The 20,467-nt window shown below is 40.9% G+C and overlaps 1 protein-coding gene across 1 annotated transcript; it reads right to left on the bottom strand.

The window, feature by feature from the left end:
• Nucleotides 1–690: 690 nt before the first annotated feature.
• Nucleotides 691–20,090, bottom strand: STARD4 (StAR related lipid transfer domain containing 4). Its single transcript, XM_059693923.1, has 6 exons — nt 19,960–20,090; nt 11,432–11,550; nt 10,455–10,504; nt 5,021–5,147; nt 3,865–3,979; nt 691–2,670 (listed from the first exon to the last, which is right to left on the bottom strand). The coding sequence occupies exons 2-6, from the start codon at nt 11,534–11,536 to the stop codon at nt 2,450–2,452; spliced, it is 618 nt and encodes a 205-aa protein (XP_059549906.1). The 5' UTR covers nt 11,537–11,550; nt 19,960–20,090; the 3' UTR covers nt 691–2,449.
• Nucleotides 20,091–20,467: the final 377 nt, after the last annotated feature.

Raw genomic sequence — 20,467 nt, 5'->3', positions numbered from 1 at the left:
AGATTCAAATACAACTCTACTCTTAAAAACAAAACAAATCCTATTTTATAATCTTTTTCATCTTCTGTAGGCAACTGTGCTAAACTTTGGTTAGTTATGAGTCTGCAAACAGGCAAAGTAGTCTTTGTGGGAGATGAAAATGTTCTAAAATGATTGTGATGATGGCTGCACAACTGTAAATGTACTAAACAATCACTGGACTGTATACCTACAACTGGCAAATTGTATAGCATGTAAATTCAATAAAGCTGTTTGTTTTTAAGTATACAGCTAGAGCCCAGTAGATCTGAAGTGCCATTTAGAAACTGCATATAAATTTTAGGTAATTCGAATATAAATTTTCAATCCCTATGACTCAATATTGCAATGAGAATTTTTCTATGAGTATCCTGTTACTTGCAGTTGGTCCACAGTAAACAGTGGATTATGTAATCACTCACCAGAGGTATAAGTGGAATAGGACAAAGGGAACATTAGAGTAACTGGGAATGGACAGTTCATTTGTGTTTAGGGGTTCCCAGATCAGGCAATCACAGCCCTTATATACAATATTGTTGCAAATCCTTTACCCAGTCTGGGCACCTTATAACTGATTATCTGTTGGTATTTCTCCATCTTAGACAGAATACTTAAATATAAGAAACTTCCTACTCTACACTAATAAAACCAAATAAAAAAATACAAAAAGTCAAAACTAACATTTAATAAATTTCCGTGGGGAGCTAAAAATTAAACTACTGATGTTTTTTTCCCTTTACAAGAAGAAAAAAAAAAAGTGGGAGAAAAATCCAGCAACTCAAAGTTCCAATTTAGAAAAAAAATATTAATAAATTTCAAGTTAAGAAAATAGGATCATTTACACATCATTTCTGTCAGTTCTTGAAACAAATTATTTTCAATCTAAAACTTGTGAGATATTCACCATGGATAATGTAGTACTACAACCTTTTATCTATTTATTTTTTTAACATCATTGCTAATAGCAAAAAAATAAAGACAAAAACCAGCTCAACTTTTTTCACTTTATCAAAATGGGTCTGAGGATCTAGGCTTTCTTTACACTCAGGTAAACACAGTAAAGTAAAACACAGATCAAACCTTCATGCACCGGAACCACCATATGCTCTTGTGCTTTTTGTAGTCTATCTGGCATGAATTTCCAGAGTTCACTTTACCCCATATTAACCACACACACAAAAAGGAAATAAAATGATAATAATGCAGAAAGAACTCACACTGAACACTGAAATGGATTTCAAGATGTGCGCATGTACACAAACAGATACACGCAAAAATTTGCCTGTATTAACCACACACACACAAAAAGAATTGCCTGGACACATTGAGATGCCTGAAGTTCTTATTTTAGAAGTAAACTAGGTGGACAGTTCAAAAGCCAGAGCCATTTGGGATATTAAAATCATGTAGATTTTAAGGCAGCCATAGAATCAAGGGACCAATTATTATTGTCCATTCTAGTTACAAAATGACTCTCTGAATGCATTTGTTATAGTTCCAGACAAAAGTTTCATCACAATTATGAATGTTTATGAAGTAGTAATATTTTATGAGTTGAGTGGAACATGTACAGAACATTCACTGAATTTGACCTAGATGATTCCCTGTTGCTAAATACAGGATACCACCAGCCACTTCACAAAACTCAGACTACTGTTTAATCAATGGTGTATCCCATCACATAGATGGCAGTTTTTGTACTGTTTCATGCATAAATGTTTTAAGACTCCCAAAATAAATGCACATAAAAAACAATCATATTTTTAAAGATAATCACAAAATAATGCTATCTAGGTATCAAAATTGAAATGCTTTTGATTTGATTCTATAGTTACTATAATATCTACCCATTTATTTCTGATCTTTTCAATACTTAAAGCAGTGCAAGTCAGTTGATAATGAAGTTCATATTTATAAAATATAAAGAGCATTTTCTTTAGTCCAAGATATTGGCAAACTCATAGAGCATACCAAAACTAAAGCACTAATATTTAACTTTAAAAAAAATTAGAACTTTTACAAAATGTTCATAAAGCTTTAAAACAGATTATTTTAACCTAACGGCATGAAGCTTGTGCTCTCTCTAAATTCAAAGCAGCCAAAAAATTCATACTGAGGCACTATTCATTTTTTTAAGAGTTTGAGTCAAAGAATTGTTATCTACTTGAAGGTGGATTTCTGTCATGCTCTCCATTCATAGACACACAGACTGCCATACCAAACAAGGTGCAAATAACTATTTAAAAAAACTACAATGCCCTCTCTTAGACAGTTATTTACTTTAGGAATAAAATAACACAAAAATATCTCAAATTTTTCTACAAGCTATACAGAGGAGAGAAAAGGGTGATGATTTTTACAGGCCATGGAACTGAAAGAAGGAGTTGATTCAGAGGGTCATAGTACTACAAGTTTAAACGTCTTATGCCTTTCATAAGGCTTTTTGTAAATCACCATAGAAGTTGATTAAAGTGCTTGCCATGGCTGTATCTACTGCAGACTGAGGAATCATCCCACGCAGATCCGTCTGAATATAGCCTGTCAAAAGACTCTGGTTTGTATTGTCTTTAAGTGGAACACAAAACCAACCGCAGGGATGGTTATATCCACGAACAAATTCTGCTCTCTTCTCACTCCAGTCAATGCTGATCCCTACAAGGCAATTTGAAAATAACACTATTAATAGGAGTGACTGACATAAGTCTAAAACTCTGGATATTTAAAATATTAGATTTCTTGTTTCAGTATTTGTCTTGTTATCCCTGTAGATGAAAATTCAGCCCCAAGAGGGACCATGGAAGAATGAAAAAGAATAATTACCAAGTAGATTTCTGACAGGGAGCTAAGACAGGTAATGCAGAAAACTCTAATCCCTTCAGAATGGATGGTATCATGTCATCTTGGGAACTCCTTGGAAACTAAGAATCTTGGATGTAGCATCCAGGCCTCAAGGTGCCAATAACAAACTTATGGACCCAGACAGTATGGCTCAGTGGTAGAGCGTCGACCTATCAACCAGAAGGTCACGGTTCGATTCCCAGTCAAGGCACATGCCTGGGGTTGCAGGCTTGATCTCCAGTAGTGGGTATGCAGGAAGCAGCCTATCAATGATCCTCTCTCATAATTGATGTTTCTATCTCTCTCTTCCTCTCCCTTCCTCTCTAAAATCAATAAAAATATATATTTTTTAAAAAAACCTATGGTACCACCAGTCTCCACAGGCACTCCGTATCCAACTTTGGTAGTAGCTGGTCAAAAATAAATAAATAGATGTTTAACTACAACTGGCAACTCAAGTATATACAGAAAACATATTAACTTACCTATAGGTATATCTTAGGAAGCAGGAATCTTCTAATAGCACTATTTTTAGTTTCAAAAGTAAAATTGTACACAACTCAGAAAAGGAGAACACCCTAACACATACCAAGTCTATTTGTGTGTGTGTGTGTGTGTGTGTGTGTGTGTGTGTGTGTGTGTGTGTGACTAAGAAGCTATGTTTCATTTACTGGATCTCTTTCTTAGAGGCAGTCACGTTATCCATGTTTGTTAGCTGTGATCTGGAGCAGCGGCTGCCAACCTTTCGGAACTCACAGACCACCAGTGGTCTGTGGACCACCGGTTGGCGACCACTGATCTGGAGGATAGCATGTAACTGGAAACAAAAACTTGAATTTCAGAACCCTTCTTGATATTGTTATTTTAATCTCTAGGGTTCAGTATTTATAAAGCTTAGGATTATAAAATAATTATGAAAACATATCTTGCATAGAAAAAAAATCCAGCCTAGAAAACTCAAATATTTAAAATAAATTGAAAGACAGTATACAGTTCTGAGATCATTACCACAAGATAAAAGCCCTCCATTATAGTCCACAGTGTAGGAGAAATCAACAAACTCTCTTGGGGAAATGATATTCCAAAGCTGACCAGCAGTAGTGTAACGCATCACACAGCAATTCTGAAGGACAAAAGGTAACAGGTGTTACTTCCTACTCTAAGGACACATACATAGAATCATATATCATAAGTTCATCCTTAGTAAAAAACTAATACTCATCTAAAATGTCTTATAATTAGTAGCAATAATTCTTACAGTGATTCTGACAGGTTTAGATTTCTATTCTAAATCTCACTGCTGCTATATACACATGAAGAAGATATATAATAAAAATATATCCAAATCTCCAATTCAATAGTCACTTTGTATCCTGTATAATATTCAACATGGAAGTAGGTGGTGTAACCCTTAGGTGTTTAAGATAAAATACACAAATACATTCACTAAAACACCACATAATTCAATAAAGACGTTCAGCCCAACTGGCATGGCTCAGTGGTTGAGCATCAACCTATGAATCAGGAGGTCATGGTTCAATTCCTGGTCAAGGCACATGCCCTGGTTGCAGGCTCGATCCCCAGTATGGGGCATGCAAGGAGGTAACTGATCAGTGATTCTCTCTCATCACTGATGTTTCTATTTCTTTCTCCCTCTCTCTTCCTTTCTAAAATCAATAAAAATGTATTTTAGAATAAATTCAAACATGGTAAGAACTAAATTAATAAAAATAGAAAAAGACAGGAAGCCACTTTGTTTAGAGTGACATCTTTGGTCTTTGATTTTGACTTCAACAGAAAACTTACATACAATTTACCTGGAAACCTGAATATAATAGTGGTGTTTTCAGAATCTTAGATTTCAGAAAATACACTCAGTTCTTCTGAACTTCTGAAATGTTAGATAAATAAACTTCTGAAATCTTAGATTTCAGAAAATAAGACTCCTTAGGTAATATGAGAAAACTCAAGCTTTTTAAAAAGCAGCAAGGATTCCCCTGTGAGACCTCTGCCATGACTACTTATTCTCAAAGCAATGAATGTAAGTGTGTACACATGCTCACACCCACATGGGTACTCGCCCCCCCCCCACACACACACACACACTCTCTTCTCTCCCTCTTACACACACACACAATCTGAAGTAATGTTTCTAAACAAATACCTCTTCAAAGTTCTCCAAAATGTCCAATGAAGTCATTAAGCTGTCCCAATCCAAGCGACAGGGACCTGGGCGTATATGGTCCATTATATCATTAACAACACCATCTATAATACCTTGGGCTTTGAAACTGGAAAGAAAAAAAAAGGCAAATACTACTGGAATGAAAATTTCAGCATGCCCTCCTACGTAGTTCGGAACTAACTAGAGCAAACATCAATGAAGATTAATTGATTGATTCATTTTTTTTTTGTTAATCCTCACCCGAGGGTATTTTTACATTGATCTTTTGGAGAGAAAGAGAGGGAAAGACAGAGAGAAACATCGATGTGATAGAAATACATCGATTGGTTGCCTCCTGGATGCGCCCTGACCAGGGCCTGGGCCAAGGAAGAGCCTGCCACCAAGATACGTGCCCTTGACTGGAACTGAACCCGAGACCCTTTGGTCCGCAGGCCAATGCTCTATCCACTGAGCAAACCAGCTAGGGCAATGAATATTTATTAAAGGGAGTAAATCCCAACAACTTTTCTGATAAATTAAGTTCTATCAATTATTTTATCAGAATGTACTCTTTGTCCTCAAATCTAATAAGAAATCTGAAGGCTATATTATATGTTATCACGAACACAGTACTGGTAAAGTACCGTCATGTTATGCCGTTGCCAAAAAGTCTGCAGAACACTGTAATGTTCCCATTTATTTTGCATACTATTCTTTTCTCAGTTATACTCTGACATGTTATTAGTATAAACTTATTTTTTTTTATATATTTTATTGATTTTTTACAGAGAGAAAGGGAGAGAGATAGATAGTCAGAAACATCGATGAGAGAGAAACATCGATCAGCTGCCTCCTGCACATCTCCCACTGGGGATGTGCCCGCAACCCAGGCACATGCCCTTGACCGGAATCGAACCTGGGACCCTTCAGTCCACAGGCCGACGTTCTATCCACTGAGCCAAACCGGTTTCGGCAGTATAAACATATTTTTATACACTGGAAGAATATATATGCAACACATATGAACAGAGGTGTAATTATTATACAGGATATATAATTAGTTCCTATAAGTCAATAAAAAAAAAAGACAGACAGTCCAAAGAAAAGATGGGCAAAGGACATGATAAAATTGACCTGAAATGTCAATAAATTTAGAAAAGATGTTCAACTTCACTCATAGTCAACTAAATACTAGTAAGATACCATCTCAAGTGCCTCAGATTGGCAGAAATTATAAACTTAATAACAAGTATTAAGAATTGAGTGGAAGGGAATGAGAACTCTCAAACTGTTATCACCACTTTAGAGAGCAATTTGACAATGGTTAGTGAAGTTGAATGATGCACATCCCTAAGACCCAGGTACATACCCCTAAGAAAATCACACATGTGTAGGAGACATACTAAGAAGTTTACTGTAGCACTGTACTTACAGGGAAGAATTGACAACAACCTACCCATATATAAAAGCTTACGTGAACAGACGACCAGATGACCAGCTGGTAGCTATGACACACACTGACCAGAAGGGGCAGACGCTCAACGCAGGAGCTGCCTCCAGCTGGTCAGTACGCTCAGCTGATCAACAGGCGCCAGACACAGGGCTAATGGCTGGCAAGTGCAGCTGTGGTGGAGCGAGTCTCTCCCGCAGATACTCCCCCTGCATGCTCCTTCCCCATCCAGACTGGGATCGGGATTGAGACTGACCAGATGTGAGCCCGCGCCACTTCTCCGGCGCCACACGAGGAGTGAGGATGTGATGATGAGTGGCAGCTGTGTGGTCATGGGTGTGCCAGTATCGCCCTAGGGCAGGCATGTGGAGACCACAGCAGAGCGGCCGCAAGCCTACCTAGCCGCAGCGGCAGCAGCAGGTGCAGCGGGGCTGGGATGAAAGGGAACTGCGCAGGCTCCTCCCCAGCCACCTGCCACTTCGCACACTACTTCATACTGTGTGAGACTGACAGTGGTTGAGGCAGTAAGCAATGGCAAAGGACGGGCTGGAGCCCGATGAGCTGGCGGGTAAGGCTGGGCTGCGATGGCATGGAGGTCCACTGATCCCCTCAGGCCAGGCTGAGGGACCCTACTGGTGCACGAATCCACGCACCAGGCCTCTAGTCTATATATATAAAAGCCTATAGTGACCGAATAACTGGTCAACCGGTCTCAATGATGCACACTGACCACCGGGGGCAGACGCTCAATGCAAGAACTCAGCCATAAGCCAGGCTCGTGACTGGCTAGCGCAGCTGCAGCAGCATGAGCCTCTCCTGCCCCATTGGCGGCAGGCGCAGCGGGACCAGGATGAGCAGGAGCACTCCTCCCTGGCTGCCTGCTGCTTCATGCACTGCTATATCCCTCAGGGGATGCTGGACTACCAGTTTCAGCCCAATCCCCGGCCTGGCCTGCAGGGATCAGGCTTAAACCAGCAGTCCGTCATCCCCCGAGGGGTCCTGGATTGTGAGAGGGCACAGGCCAGGCTGAGAGACCCCACCGGTGCATGAATCCGTGAACCAGGCCTCTAGTAAAATTTTAAGTAGGAAATCTGAAAACAGATAAACACATTGTGGTATATATACACTGAGTGGCCAGATTATGACGACCCCCTGATGTTTGTAGGCAAATTAGCTATAATTTTGCACTGAAGTTGCTAGAGGGCCAGACCATTATAAACAGGGAAGTGGGTTTTTTACCACTATAGTAGAAGTGATTTTTTTCTGAAGATATGGGTAAACAAAGCAATTTAACAGACTTTGAACATGGCATATATTTGAACGTGAGTAGCCAGATTATTATGACCACCCCATCAGTACTTCGTTGGGCCACCTTTTGCCTTCAATACTGCAGTGATTCTTCTTGGCATTGACTCCACGAGATGCTGAAAGGTGATGCGAGGAATCTGACAACATGCCTGATGAATAGCAACTGTCCAGTTCTGTGAGAATCCATGGTTGTGGAACCAGCTGCCCGATGGTTCTTTTAACTTCGTCCCACAGTGCTCAATTGGATTGAGATCTGGTGATTGTGGAGGCCACCTAAGCAAGGTCAAGTCTCCCTCACGTTCTTGAAACCAGTCCTACACAATACGAGCACCATGGCATGGCGCACTGTCTTGTTGGAAGAAGCCATCTCTGTTGGGATACACCATCAACATGATAGGATGAACTTGATCAGCAACGATACTTAGGTATGTTGTGCTATTCAGACGTTGTTCCACACGAATTAAAGGGCCCAAATCATGCCAGGAAAACATGCCCCAAACCATAACACTGCCCCCAGCAGCTTAAAGGGTTGTACTCAAGCATGTGGGGTGCATGCTTTCATGCTGTTTCCGCCAAATTTTCACTCTGTCATCGGCATGATGCAACTGGAAACGTGATTCATCGGACCACATGACTTTTTTCCAATGCTCGACTGTCTAATCGTTGTGTTCCTGTGCGAATTGGAGACGTTTTATCTTGGTAACTGCAGACAGCAAAGGTGTTCAAACAGGCCTTTGGCTTCCATATCCCATTCGATGTAGTGTACGGCTAATTTGCCTACAAACGTAAGGTGGTCATAATAATCTGGCCACTCACATTCAAATATATCCCACGTTCAAAGGCTAACGTTAAATCACGTTGTTTACCCAATCTTCAGAAAAAAAATCACTTCTACTGTCGTGGTAAACAACCTGCTTCCCTATTTATAATGGTCTGGCTCTCTAGCAACTTCAGTGCAAAATTATGGCTAATTTGCCTACAAACGTCAGGTAGTCATAATAATCTGGCCACTCAGTGTGTACGTATATATATACATACTAGAGGCCCAGTGCACAAAAATTTGTCACTGGGGGGGGGGGGGGTCCCTCTAAGCCCGGCCTGTGCCCTCTCACAGTCTGGGACCCCTCGGGGGATGACCACCTGCTGGCTTAGGCCTACTCCCCGGGGGATTGGGCCTAAGCTGGCAATCAGACATCCCTCTGGCAGCCCGGCAGCCCTCGGGGGATGTCCACTTGCCAGTGAGGAGCAGACCTAAGCTACAGTCTGACATCCTTAGCACTGCTGAGGAGGCAGGAGAGGCTCCCACCACCACTGCTGTACTGGCAGCCATCAGCCTGGCTTGTGGCTGAGCAGAGCTCCCCCATGTGGGAACGCACTGACCACCAGGGGGCAGCTCCTGCATTGAGCATCTTCCCCTTGGTGGTCAGTGTGTGTCATAGTAACCAGTCATTTCCAGTCTTTCTGCTGTAAGGGTCAGTTTGCATATTACCCTTTTACTAGATAGGATAGAGGCCTGGTGCATGGGTGGGGGCCGGCTGGTTTGCCCTGAAGGGTGTCCCAGATCAGGGTGGGGGTCCCGCTGGGGTGCCTGGCCAGCCTGGGTGAGGGGCTGATGGCTGTTTTCAGGCTGGCCGGCAACTGAAACTCCCAGCCTCTCCTTTTTTTCTTTTTTTTTTTTTAATTCTGGGATTTATTTACCTTCTATAATTGAAACTTTGTTGCCATCACTGGAGCTGAGAGCTGGCTCCTACTCGCTCCAGCTCTGAGGCCACGGCCTGCTGAAAGCAGGTATCTGGGGTTTGTTTAGCTTCTATAATTGAAACTTTGTTGCTTTCGGAGCTTAGAGCCAGGCCACGGCAGGCGGGGAACCTTGGCTTCCTCCATCACTGGGACAAGCAAACCTCCTGCTCGCTTCAGCTGTGTGGCTGCTGGCCGCCATCTTGGTTGGGTTAATTTGCATATCTCGCTGATTAGCCCATGGGAGGCGTAGCGAAGGTACAGTTAATTACCATGTTTGTCTATTATTAGATAGAATATGTATTATATATATATATATATATATATAGAGAGAGAGAGAGAGAGAGAGAGAGAGAGAGAGAGAGAGAGAGACACTAGAGGCCCAGTGCACAAAATTTTGTGCACTCCGGGGGTCCCTAAGCCCAGCCTGCGCCCTCTCACAGTCCAGGCGCCCTCAGGGGATGTCCGACTGACAGCTTAGGCCCGCTCCCCTCAGTGCTCCTGTGGAGGCGGGAGATGTTTCTGGGCTTCTGGCTGAGCAGTGCTCCCCCTGTGGGAGTGCACTGACCAACAGGGGACATCTCCTGCATTGAGCATCTGCCCCCAGTGGTCAGGGCATGTCATAGCGATCAGTTGTTCCGCCGTTCGTTCAATTTATGTTAGCCTTTTATTATATAGGATGCTAAGAAATTAAGATCTTATCAGTCATTTCACAACATTATTTATGATCCCCTCACCATCAACTCAGTACAGAAGGGTTATGGAAATAGGCTTTGACTTCATAAGGTAACTTGCTTCTCAGAAAGTTTAAATCTTAGAAGCAGAGGCCTAATTTTATTGGCAATGGTCATTTAGTGATCATTAATGTTTCTGTGTGTGTATGTATAAAACATTCAGCAATGTCTTAAGAGCTACATAAAACTACTCGAATTTACGTACAGATATCCATTAAATTCTTCTGAAGGTTTTCTCCAAATCGTGACATCTCTCTAGAAATATAAAAATAGTAAATGGTGATAATTATATAAGTGGAACCTTGGATATAAAACTGACAATTTTATATGTCTAAAGCATTAGTCTTTGCATTAAAACTTAAGCAAATATTCAGAGATGCATAAAAGTAATTTATACCATCAAATGATCCACATTTGAATTTTTTCTCTATCCTAAAATCCTTCACATTTTATTTAAATTATAGACCTCCAAGAAAGATTTTTCAGTAGCTTAATGTGACCCAAATACTGTAAAGATTCAGCGATGGCACTATCTCACTGGCCATTTATTTTCCTATTCCAATCTTGTCTACTGACACATTTAGACTAAGACATTAAGAATGCTAAGTATTTCATTCTGAACTCACTCATATCTTTTAAAATATTAAACAATTCACATCTGTTCTGACAGTGCTACCTTGAATTAATCCCTACAATTTTTTACTGGTAATTACCCAAGAAATTCTGAATATCAGAATAGCTAAAGCACTTAACTGGAAGAGTCCTGGATTCTAGGATTGGCTCTGTGAACACTCAGCCATATGATAATTTGGGCAAGTCATGTTACTAAAAATACTAACTGGCTACTCCCACAGGCTTGTTGAAATATCTGAAACTATTCCAAACTACCAATTACTATACTTCCTTAAATTGACAATGATACATTTTTTGTTGAGTTAAGAGGCCATTCTTTAGGCTCTTGTTCCCCAAGTCTATTCTCATGTCCAATATCTAAAGAATTACTGAAAGCGGTACAGGATTACTATGTTTGTCCCTTTATGACCTGCTAAACCACCCACTTTATTCGGAAAATTATCTATCTTGCACATCCATTTGCAGTATGGTCCACATTTTCCCATACTATTCTGAAAGATATTAACCAATTCGTTCGACAGAAGATACGCCCCAACTAAACAAATTTACCGTTTTCTTTGCAACACGCCACTTATCATCTTCAGTGCTATGGTACTGGATGAGAGTGTTTTTAAGTTTAGTTGCAAAAGCAGCAGCATCGGGCAGGACTTCCATTTTTTATTTTTTCCCTGTTACAAAGACCAAAATCAGCATCAGCAAACACCGCAATTTGATGCAGCAGGGCAGGGGGTTTCAAGTGTGGCGCCATAATAGAATATCTCCTGGGGAGCTATAAAAAAGACCTATACCTGGACCCTACCCCAAATCAACTACTCAGAATCTCTGAGAGTAGGACCTGGGCATATAGGTTTTTTTCCTAAACATTTCTAAAGTGAGTAACACATAGTTAGGGATGAGAATAATTTTAAGTTATTAAAAACTCATATAAAAAATAAAATACAATCCTATTTTTCTTTCCTAATAGAATCCAATGAAAAGGAATAAAATTCTAAAATTCCAGATGACAAAGAAAAAAATTGCTATTTCCAAAATACAAAAATAATACACAAGTCATAGCTCTTTAAAAACTTTGTTAGATTTTAGCCACTGAACATTTTTTAATTTTACTATCCAACAGATTTAGGACTCATTCTAGCAAACAAATGAGAACCAGAACTGGAAACCTCTTCTAAAGACAGGGCTACAGAACTCCAAACAATTTCACCTTTTTTAAATGCTCCACTGTTTTTAATACTGTATTGCATTTGTTGAAGTGTTACAGGATTCAATTAGTTGACAGTGTAAGGAGAAGGTCCTATGAAGACTTAGAACCACTAGTAAGTACAGCATCAACAAATGGTTCATAATTTTAAGGAAACAATTTTAACTATATAAAATAGAAAAAGTACTATATCATTAATAATCCCAAAGACAAGGTACTATTCACCATTATTTTAAAAAGGAAATTATTACTAATATTAAAAGATAACAAACTTAATATAAGGAATTCCGTAATGTGATGGTTTTAAAACACTACTGCAAATTCTTTGACACACCTCCCATGAAAAGATGGAGTCTAGGACTCCCAGGCTCTCTTAGGAAAGTCCATGCAGGTTCTGCAGGTTTCTTTTAGGATGATAGCTTTGGGAGCCTTTGAGCAACAAGCAAGCATGCAAAAAATCTGGCTATCCTGCAGCTGACATGTGGAAAGCCAGAGGAAGAGGGAGAGAGACACCCACCATTCCCAGATCCAGAAGCTTAATGCCTAATGGGCATCTCTTGCTTCCCTCAAACTGCCTTAGCCTTCCCATCTTAGCATTTGCTATAAAAGGATAATTGAGCCAGCTGTGCAAAGTCCAAAACCTTGAAACCACATGAGAGTCCTATCCACACCCTTCATCCCATTTACCTACAAGGTTCTTGCCCTACCAGCTGTCTGTTTCTCAAATAGGCCAAGCTTGTCACGGACTTTGGGCTTTGGACTTGCTATTTCTCTGCCTGGATTGCTAGATCCCAAATTTGAGCATGACCAAAAACAACCTATAATGACAATTTTTCAATGTGAACCTCTGTCCTTAATACAGTCTTCTATTAAGTCACTACTATAGTCTTCTTTTATTTTCTTCATAGTGTTTATCATGATCTGAAACTAAATTGTTCACTTATTGGCATACTGTTTTCTACTCTTTGGCCATGACATCCCCAACTAAGAGCAGGGGCCCTTTTCTGCCTTATTCACCACCATATCCCCACTAATGAGAACACTGCCTGGAACACATCAGGCACCTAAGTGTGTTCGCTTCAAAACAAGAATTATTTGGTCTTAGTTTTGTCTCCTTCTGGTTCCGTGGAACTCTCCAGGAAAAGCCTAACGGAGAAAAGGTTTTGGGGGAAAAGCTGCCCATTTACAGACCCATCAAGCCAAGAGAAGATTTAAACGAAATATCAAGCCTCTATGGAAATAAGGCTTCAATTCTCAACTACAGATGCATGCATTAGAACAGTGATGGCGAACCTATGACACGCATGTCAGAGGTGACACATGAACTCATTTTTTTGGTTGATTTTTCTTTGTTAAATGGCATTTAAATATATAAAATAAATATCAAAAATATAAGACTTTGTTTTACTGTGGTTGCAAATATCAAAAAATTTCTATATGTGACACGGCACCAGAGTTAAGTTAGGGTTTTTCAAAATGCTGACACGCCGAGCTCAAAAGGTTCGCCATCACTGCATTAGAATCGCCTTTGTTGTATTTTGTAGTAGTTGCTGCTATTGACGAAGACTCTCTCCTTAGTTCTCTGAGTCCGATGTCTGACGAGGCATAGCTCTTGAGCTTGTCCTTAGCCCCCTTGATTGTTTTAGCAAATATCCTGCTAAATCAGTTTAGTGAAAATTCCCCACCCTCAAAAATTCCTCATTCCACCCTCATTCAACCACTCCGGCCTGCCTTCAGCAAGAGGCCTATCAAGTTGATTTAGCCAGAATCCCTCTCACCCCTAACGTTTCCCCTTAGTAATTTTCCCTCTGGCGGTATCTTCCCTGTTCCTTGGCTATAAACTCCCACTTATCCTTGTTGCATTCAGAAGGAAGTGCAGTTCTTTACTGGGGTTTCTTTTTTCCCATTGCAATAGTTCTTAAATAAGATTTGCTTTTACCACTTTAGCTTCTGCCTCCCTCGAGTTTTGACACTGGTTTTAAAGGTTAGCTTTCAGGGCCCACTGCTAGGCAGTGTGATTCAGTGGGTCTGTTCGGGGATAGGCTCCAGAAATCCAGGTCCTTTAAAAAGCCTCACTGATCATTCTGTTATCCAGCCAGGACTGAAAACCACTGATGGAAAAACTAAAGGTGAGAGTTAAATCAACGTTGCAGTCAATATTTAAAGAGTGCAACACAGAGCATACAAGCCATTAAAAACGATAAACACTAAAATGATATAGAGCAGTAGAGGAGGGAAAAACTTTTTCTCTACCCTCTTAAGGTTCTGTCTCGGAATGTGAGAATTAAACTGACAAAAGACAGGTTAACAGGAGAAAAGGTACACAAATCTTATTTGATGTTAACTTTTAATTTTAGGCTCAGAGGCCTTCATAAAAAAGAAGTGTAGTGAAGACTGGGGAGGGGGGCAAGGGCTAGGTGGAGGGGGGTAAGGAAGGAACATTTGTAATACTGTGAACAATAAAAAAAAAAAGAGAAAGACATGAAACAATGCAATGCATGATCTTGTTTGGGATCTTTGACCAGAATGAAATTGTTATGAAGGACATTATTGGGACAAGTAGCAAGATTTGAAATAAAAAAGTATAGATTAGAGAAAGCAATACTGCAAAAGGTTAACAGTAAATCTGGTAGAAAGATAAGCAAGACTTCTTTGCACTATTCCGGCAACTTTTCTGTAAGTTTGAAATAATTTCTAACTAAAAATAAAAATTTAATAATGAGTTTTTTAAAAGTATCCTAACACTTTAGAAAAACCAATCACATGAGGCAATCACTAAAATATTTTATTTACCCCAAAGTTTAATCAATACAGCAAGAAGAAAAAAAGTGAAGACCCAAAGTAGCAGTAAGACCAGGGCTTATACAGCATTTTAATAAAGGGTGTTAAATTTTGGAGAAGTGACAAGATGAGGAAAAGGGATTGGGCTTCTAGGGGTGATAAATTATGGGAAGTAATTATATGGAAGAAAACAATAGAAGATAGGGTTATTTTAGGAAAGTTTGTGCAGACCATCTCGAAGCCAACTTTCTGTCTCCAGTGATGAGGGAGAGGGGACAGAGAAAACCCTCACAAAGGGAAATGTATGTCCTACTTTTAGGCAGCTAGTGGGAGGAAAAAGAGCTCTTTTTTCATTTGCTGCTGATTAATTGCCTTCAGCTCAAAATAATCCTTATCCCAAGTGGTATATTTTGGGGTGGCATATCACAGAAACATGGGAAAGTATATAGAGAAAATTCAAAAATAGAAAATTTAGGATCTATGTAAGTGATGCCAAATATATAACAAGTGCAGGTCCTACCCGCAGACTAAAAGTGAATGAGCTCATTCAAAAAGTCTGCCAGTCAGGAATATATCCCATTTCCACTCAAGAGACTGCCAACTTGTTAGCTAGTACAATGATCTTATTCAAGATCATTTATGTTATAAACAAGCATAAGTTCTTAGAGAAGACTTGCAAAAGAAATTTCATTTATCTATTACAAGGATCATTATAATTAAAACAATGTTATTTAAACCCAAAGTCACCTGGCAGGTTCCTGTGGTTGGCAGATAATTTTTAAAAAATATTTGATAGAAATCAAAGATGAAATGAAAAGCTATTATTGTAAACAACGTTATCTCTGTGCAAATCCAGCACACAAAATGTAAGCAATAAAAACTACCTATAAAGATGAGAATCTTTAGAAATCATTCACTCCTACTGCTGATCTGTATGAAGTCCAAACTCCTTAATATTGGCTTATGGGCTCCTTCATGCACTGGCCAACCTTGACTACATAATTTCTACTCTTCTTTCCTGGATTCTCCTGAAAATTAAGGTAGTTCCCCCTCCCAAGTTTTCTCATAGCAACTCTGTAATGTAATTATTCGCTTATCATCTTCTCCCATCTCGGGGCAGGAAATGTGAAGTCTAGCATGCTGTAGGGACACAGTGAATAAAACAGAAAAAAAAAAATGGTGACCTACTAGCCTGACTTATGGAAAACCTCAAGATATCTAAGGCAGGTCCATTTACACTAATCATCCTTGAGCTTCTGAGGGACTAAAACATCCATTAATGTAATGAAACAACAATTTCTCAAAGAGGCCTACTATTTTATTTACCAAGCATCTAGTGTATACCAGGTCTTAGAATGACAGAGATGGATATAATCTAGTTTTTGCTTTCAAAATTGATTTATTCCACCCTTCAAGTAAACTTTTTTTTTTAAACTGCAATGATAACAAAAACTAAAACATTAAAGATCATTAATGAGTTACTTTAAGGGTAGTGGAGTAGGAGATAGGAAGGGAAGAGAACAAACTACATAAAGTTGGAAAGCTCTCTTTTAGCCAATGAACTATTTAACCCGGCAGTTAACTCTTGCATGAATTTTTGTTCATCAAGATTAAGTCCTAAAGGGAATAACAGTTACTGTCTAAACCAGTGGTTCTCAACCTTCTGACCCTTTAAATACAGTTCCTCATGTTGTGACCCAACCATAAAATTATTGTCATTGCTACTTCATAACTGTAATGTTGCTACTGTTATGAATCGTAATGTAAATATCTGATATGCAGGATGGTCTTAGGCGACCTCTGTGAAAGGGTCATTCGACCACCAAAGGGGCCCATAGGTTGAGAACTGCTGGAACCATCCATGGGTGGGCAGGCATGACAGAGGATCTCTAGAAATATATTCCAAGACCAAAAAGGGGCAGTATTGGGGTTACCAAAGTCTTGGCATTCTCCTAATACAGTGGTCAGCAAACTCATTAGTCATCAGAGCCAAATATCAACAGTACAACGATTGAAATTTCTTTTGAGAGCCAAATTTTTTAAACTTAAACTAAATAAGTTTAACTTAATTTAACATTGTTATTAACTTAACTGGGGTACTCCTAAGGCTTAGGAAGCCACACTCAAGGGGCCAAAGAGCCGCATGTGGCTCGCAAGCCACAGTTTGCCGACCAAGGTCCTGATATAACAGGGTATTCATGCTAATTTAATGGAAAGCATACCATATGCCCTCCTGCAATCTCCACCTGTGGAGAATGTCAGGAAATGTTTTAAATACTATTTTGAACTACCTCTTATTAATTCTTTTATTCCCTTTCTTGACCTTTTATCAAGAAACTCTCCAACTCTACCACTTACATTTCAGAGAGAACAGGTACCAGTTAACTTTATCAGAATCTAAGAACTCCATATATAAGATTATATGCTCTTGACAGTTTTATTACACAGTGCTGGGTAATGTCTATTTTCATGTTTTATTTACTTTAACCTTTTTGCTCATGTTTCCTATGTCCATATTTTTGAAGTGATCACTGGTGTAGATAGTGGGTGTCATCATAGAGTGGGCAGCTTTCCCCAGTTAAAATTTTTCTATAAGCACCATAGTCATTGATAAAATACAACCCCAATTTTTGTCAAATGTATGTCCAGAGAAATGGCCACAGGTTGTATTTTTTTTTTTTAAACATACTTCACTGATTTTCTACAGAGAGGAAGGGAGAGGGACAGAGAGCTAGAAACATCGATGAGAGAGAAGCATCTATCAGCCGCCTCCTGCACACTCCCCACTGGGGATGTGCCCGCAACCAAGGCACACGCCCCCGACCGGAATCGAACCCGGGACCCCCCCCCCAAGTCCCCAGGCCAACGCCCTATCCAGTGAGCCAAACCAGCTAGGGCCACAGGTTGTATTTTATAGAACATAATAAAACCCTAATAAAAAGTGAATGCCATAAAAATCTGTTTCTATTTATATAGTAAAATTAAGTCACAATTCATTTTTTAAAGAAGCTCATATAGAAATCGACCTTCCATTAACCAATAGATATGAGTTTCTTTTATGTGAATAGCTTCAATTTAACATACCATAGATTTTTCCCCTAAGATGCCGTGCAAACCAACACCTTGTAAATTAAATTGTATTTACCTAACATAAAAATTTCAGCACATGCATGATTTCCAATCAATCCTGAATTGGCAATTTAGCTTTTCTAATTCAGTCAACTATGGAGTTTCTCATTTTTGAGAGTTGGCTGTAGCATTTGCAACAGGAAGCCTATTCTGCAATGTGACTAATGTTCCTGTTTTAGTGCTCACTTTGACTGATTTTATCACAAGCTTTACAACAATGTTGAGACTTTTTACAACGCTTAAGGCAATAATTCTAATATCACAACTTTAAGTTTATGTCCAAGTTAATAATGTTCAAGCTCCTAATGCTCTAATCCTTTATTTAAAATAATAAAGCTAACATTTTAAAATCATTTATTGTGTGATCAACTTTTGGGCCACTTTAAATCGTATTTTTTCATTTACTCTTCATAAAGAACCTTAAGAGCCAACCCTATAATTATTCCTAATTTACAGAAAGGGAACAGAGAGCAATAGGGAAATCAGGTCACTTGGCCAAGACCAGAGAGCTAGTAAGCGATGGAGCCAGAATTCCAACCCAGGGCTTCTGCCTTCAGAGGCTAAAGATCTATTCTGTAAAACGCTGAAAGCTGATCACTGATGAGAAGAGACTTTACATTAGAAATATGACTATGCAGTAGTAAAAAAGAATCTCTTATCCATTGAGACAGCATGGAGGGACCTGGAGAGTATCAAGCTAAGGGAAATAAGTCAGTCAGCGAGAGACAAGTATCACATGATCTCACTCATATGTGGAACCTAAGTAACAAACTGATGAACTTAGTGGATCCAGAGACATGGAAGCATGGAACAGAGTGCAGAATCTGAGGGAAGGCGGGGGAGGGTGGGAAGTAATCAACCAAGAACCCTGTATGCATATATGCATGGCCCATAGCCACAGACACTGGGGTGGTGAGGGCCTGGGGGGGCGGGTTGGAGGGTGGTCAATGGGGGGAAAAGGAGGACATGTGTCATACTTTCAACAATAAAGGATCATTCTTAAATATATATATATATATATGTATATATATATATATTTAAGAATGACTCTTTATATATATATGACATCATATTGAATTTGTCATATTTTGTTCTAGTTTCTGAACCCAAAATAGCTCAGGTAATCCTTTTTCTTTAAATATCTTTTTATTGATTTCAGAGAGGAAGAGAGAGACAGAAACCTCAATGAGAGAGATTCCTGGATCGGCTGCCTCCTGCACGCCCCCCACTGGGAATGGAGCCACCAACCCGGGCATGTACCCTTGACCAGAGTAGAACCAGAGACCCTTCAGTCAGCAGGCCGACACTGTCTAGCTAGCCACTGGGCCAAACCAGCTAGGGCTCAGGTGATCCTTCCTAATGGCGAATTAAGGGTAACAGTAATAAGGCGAATTTATTGAGGAGCTACATGAGCGTATCCGCTTAGCACCGAACTTGGAAGGCACCTCCAGGAAGCACTGGAAAAGGCGGTCTTTTATCCTCATCATCTTAGTCAATGCTTATTGTGAGAGGATGGATCCTGGGTTGTCTGTGCTTCTACCAAAAACTAGGCAGCACGGTGCCCCGCACAGAACGTGACCTCGGGAATCTTCACCGCGGCCCGAGAAGCGAGGTTACTACCGCCCCTTCCCCACTGAACAAATGAAGAAACGGAGGCCGCATCGGTGCCCAAACCCTGAAGCCGGCGAGTAGTGTGGAGAGACAGGGGGCAAGCCCTGGGCTACTTCTGGATCGGCCTCGCCCCTCCCTGGGACTCAGAGTTCTTTCTCACCTGTGAGATCTACACCCTCCGGGAGGCCGGGATGCGCCATCTCCGCCCTCCACGGCCGCCTCCCCCACCCCACTCCACGCAAAAGCTCCGGGAAAAGGCACCGGGCTGGGCGCCCAGGACGCCCGCCGGTCGCCGTCCCTGCCTCCCTCGGAGCCGCCTCAGGGCCCCGCGCCCCCGCGCATCCACCAAGGCTACCTGAGCAGAAGCGAGGAGCGAGGGACACGCCGCTGGGAAGCGCCAGGCCAGGAACAGACTCACCGCTCTCCGGAACACCGACGCGTTCAGCTCCCCAAGCTTCCCCGCCCATCGGGGCAGCGGGCGAGGGAAGCCAATGGGCGTCAAGCCACTGCAGGTCTCAGCCAATGAGAAGGCACCAAGCTGCACAGGGGAAGGCGGGCCGAACCTCTAGCCACGCCCGCGGCTCGAACCCGGTGCCCCGAGGGCTAGTCGCTGAAGTTGGCCCGAGCAACGTGTGTTTGCTTGGATTGGCTGGCGTGGCGGCGTGCGGAGTGCTGATTGGTCCCCAGGAGATGGAATGATTCCGCGTGGGTGGGAGGTGGCGGGAACCGGCCAGGGTTCCTTGGTTACGAAGTTTCCTCTGGGTTTGTCTCGGGCTGGGTGTCCCAGGGCCGATTCCCGCTGGGAGAAGCACACACACAGAGGGAGTGCATGGTGACAGTAAGGGGTTAGGCTGGCTTAATCT

The sequence above is a fragment of the Myotis daubentonii genome, chromosome 4 (genome assembly GCF_963259705.1).
Source record: "Myotis daubentonii chromosome 4, mMyoDau2.1, whole genome shotgun sequence".
NCBI lineage: Eukaryota > Metazoa > Chordata > Mammalia > Chiroptera > Vespertilionidae > Myotis > Myotis daubentonii.
The sequence above is the reverse complement of the archived record's forward strand: the minus strand, read 5'-3'. Positions and strand labels throughout refer to the sequence as shown.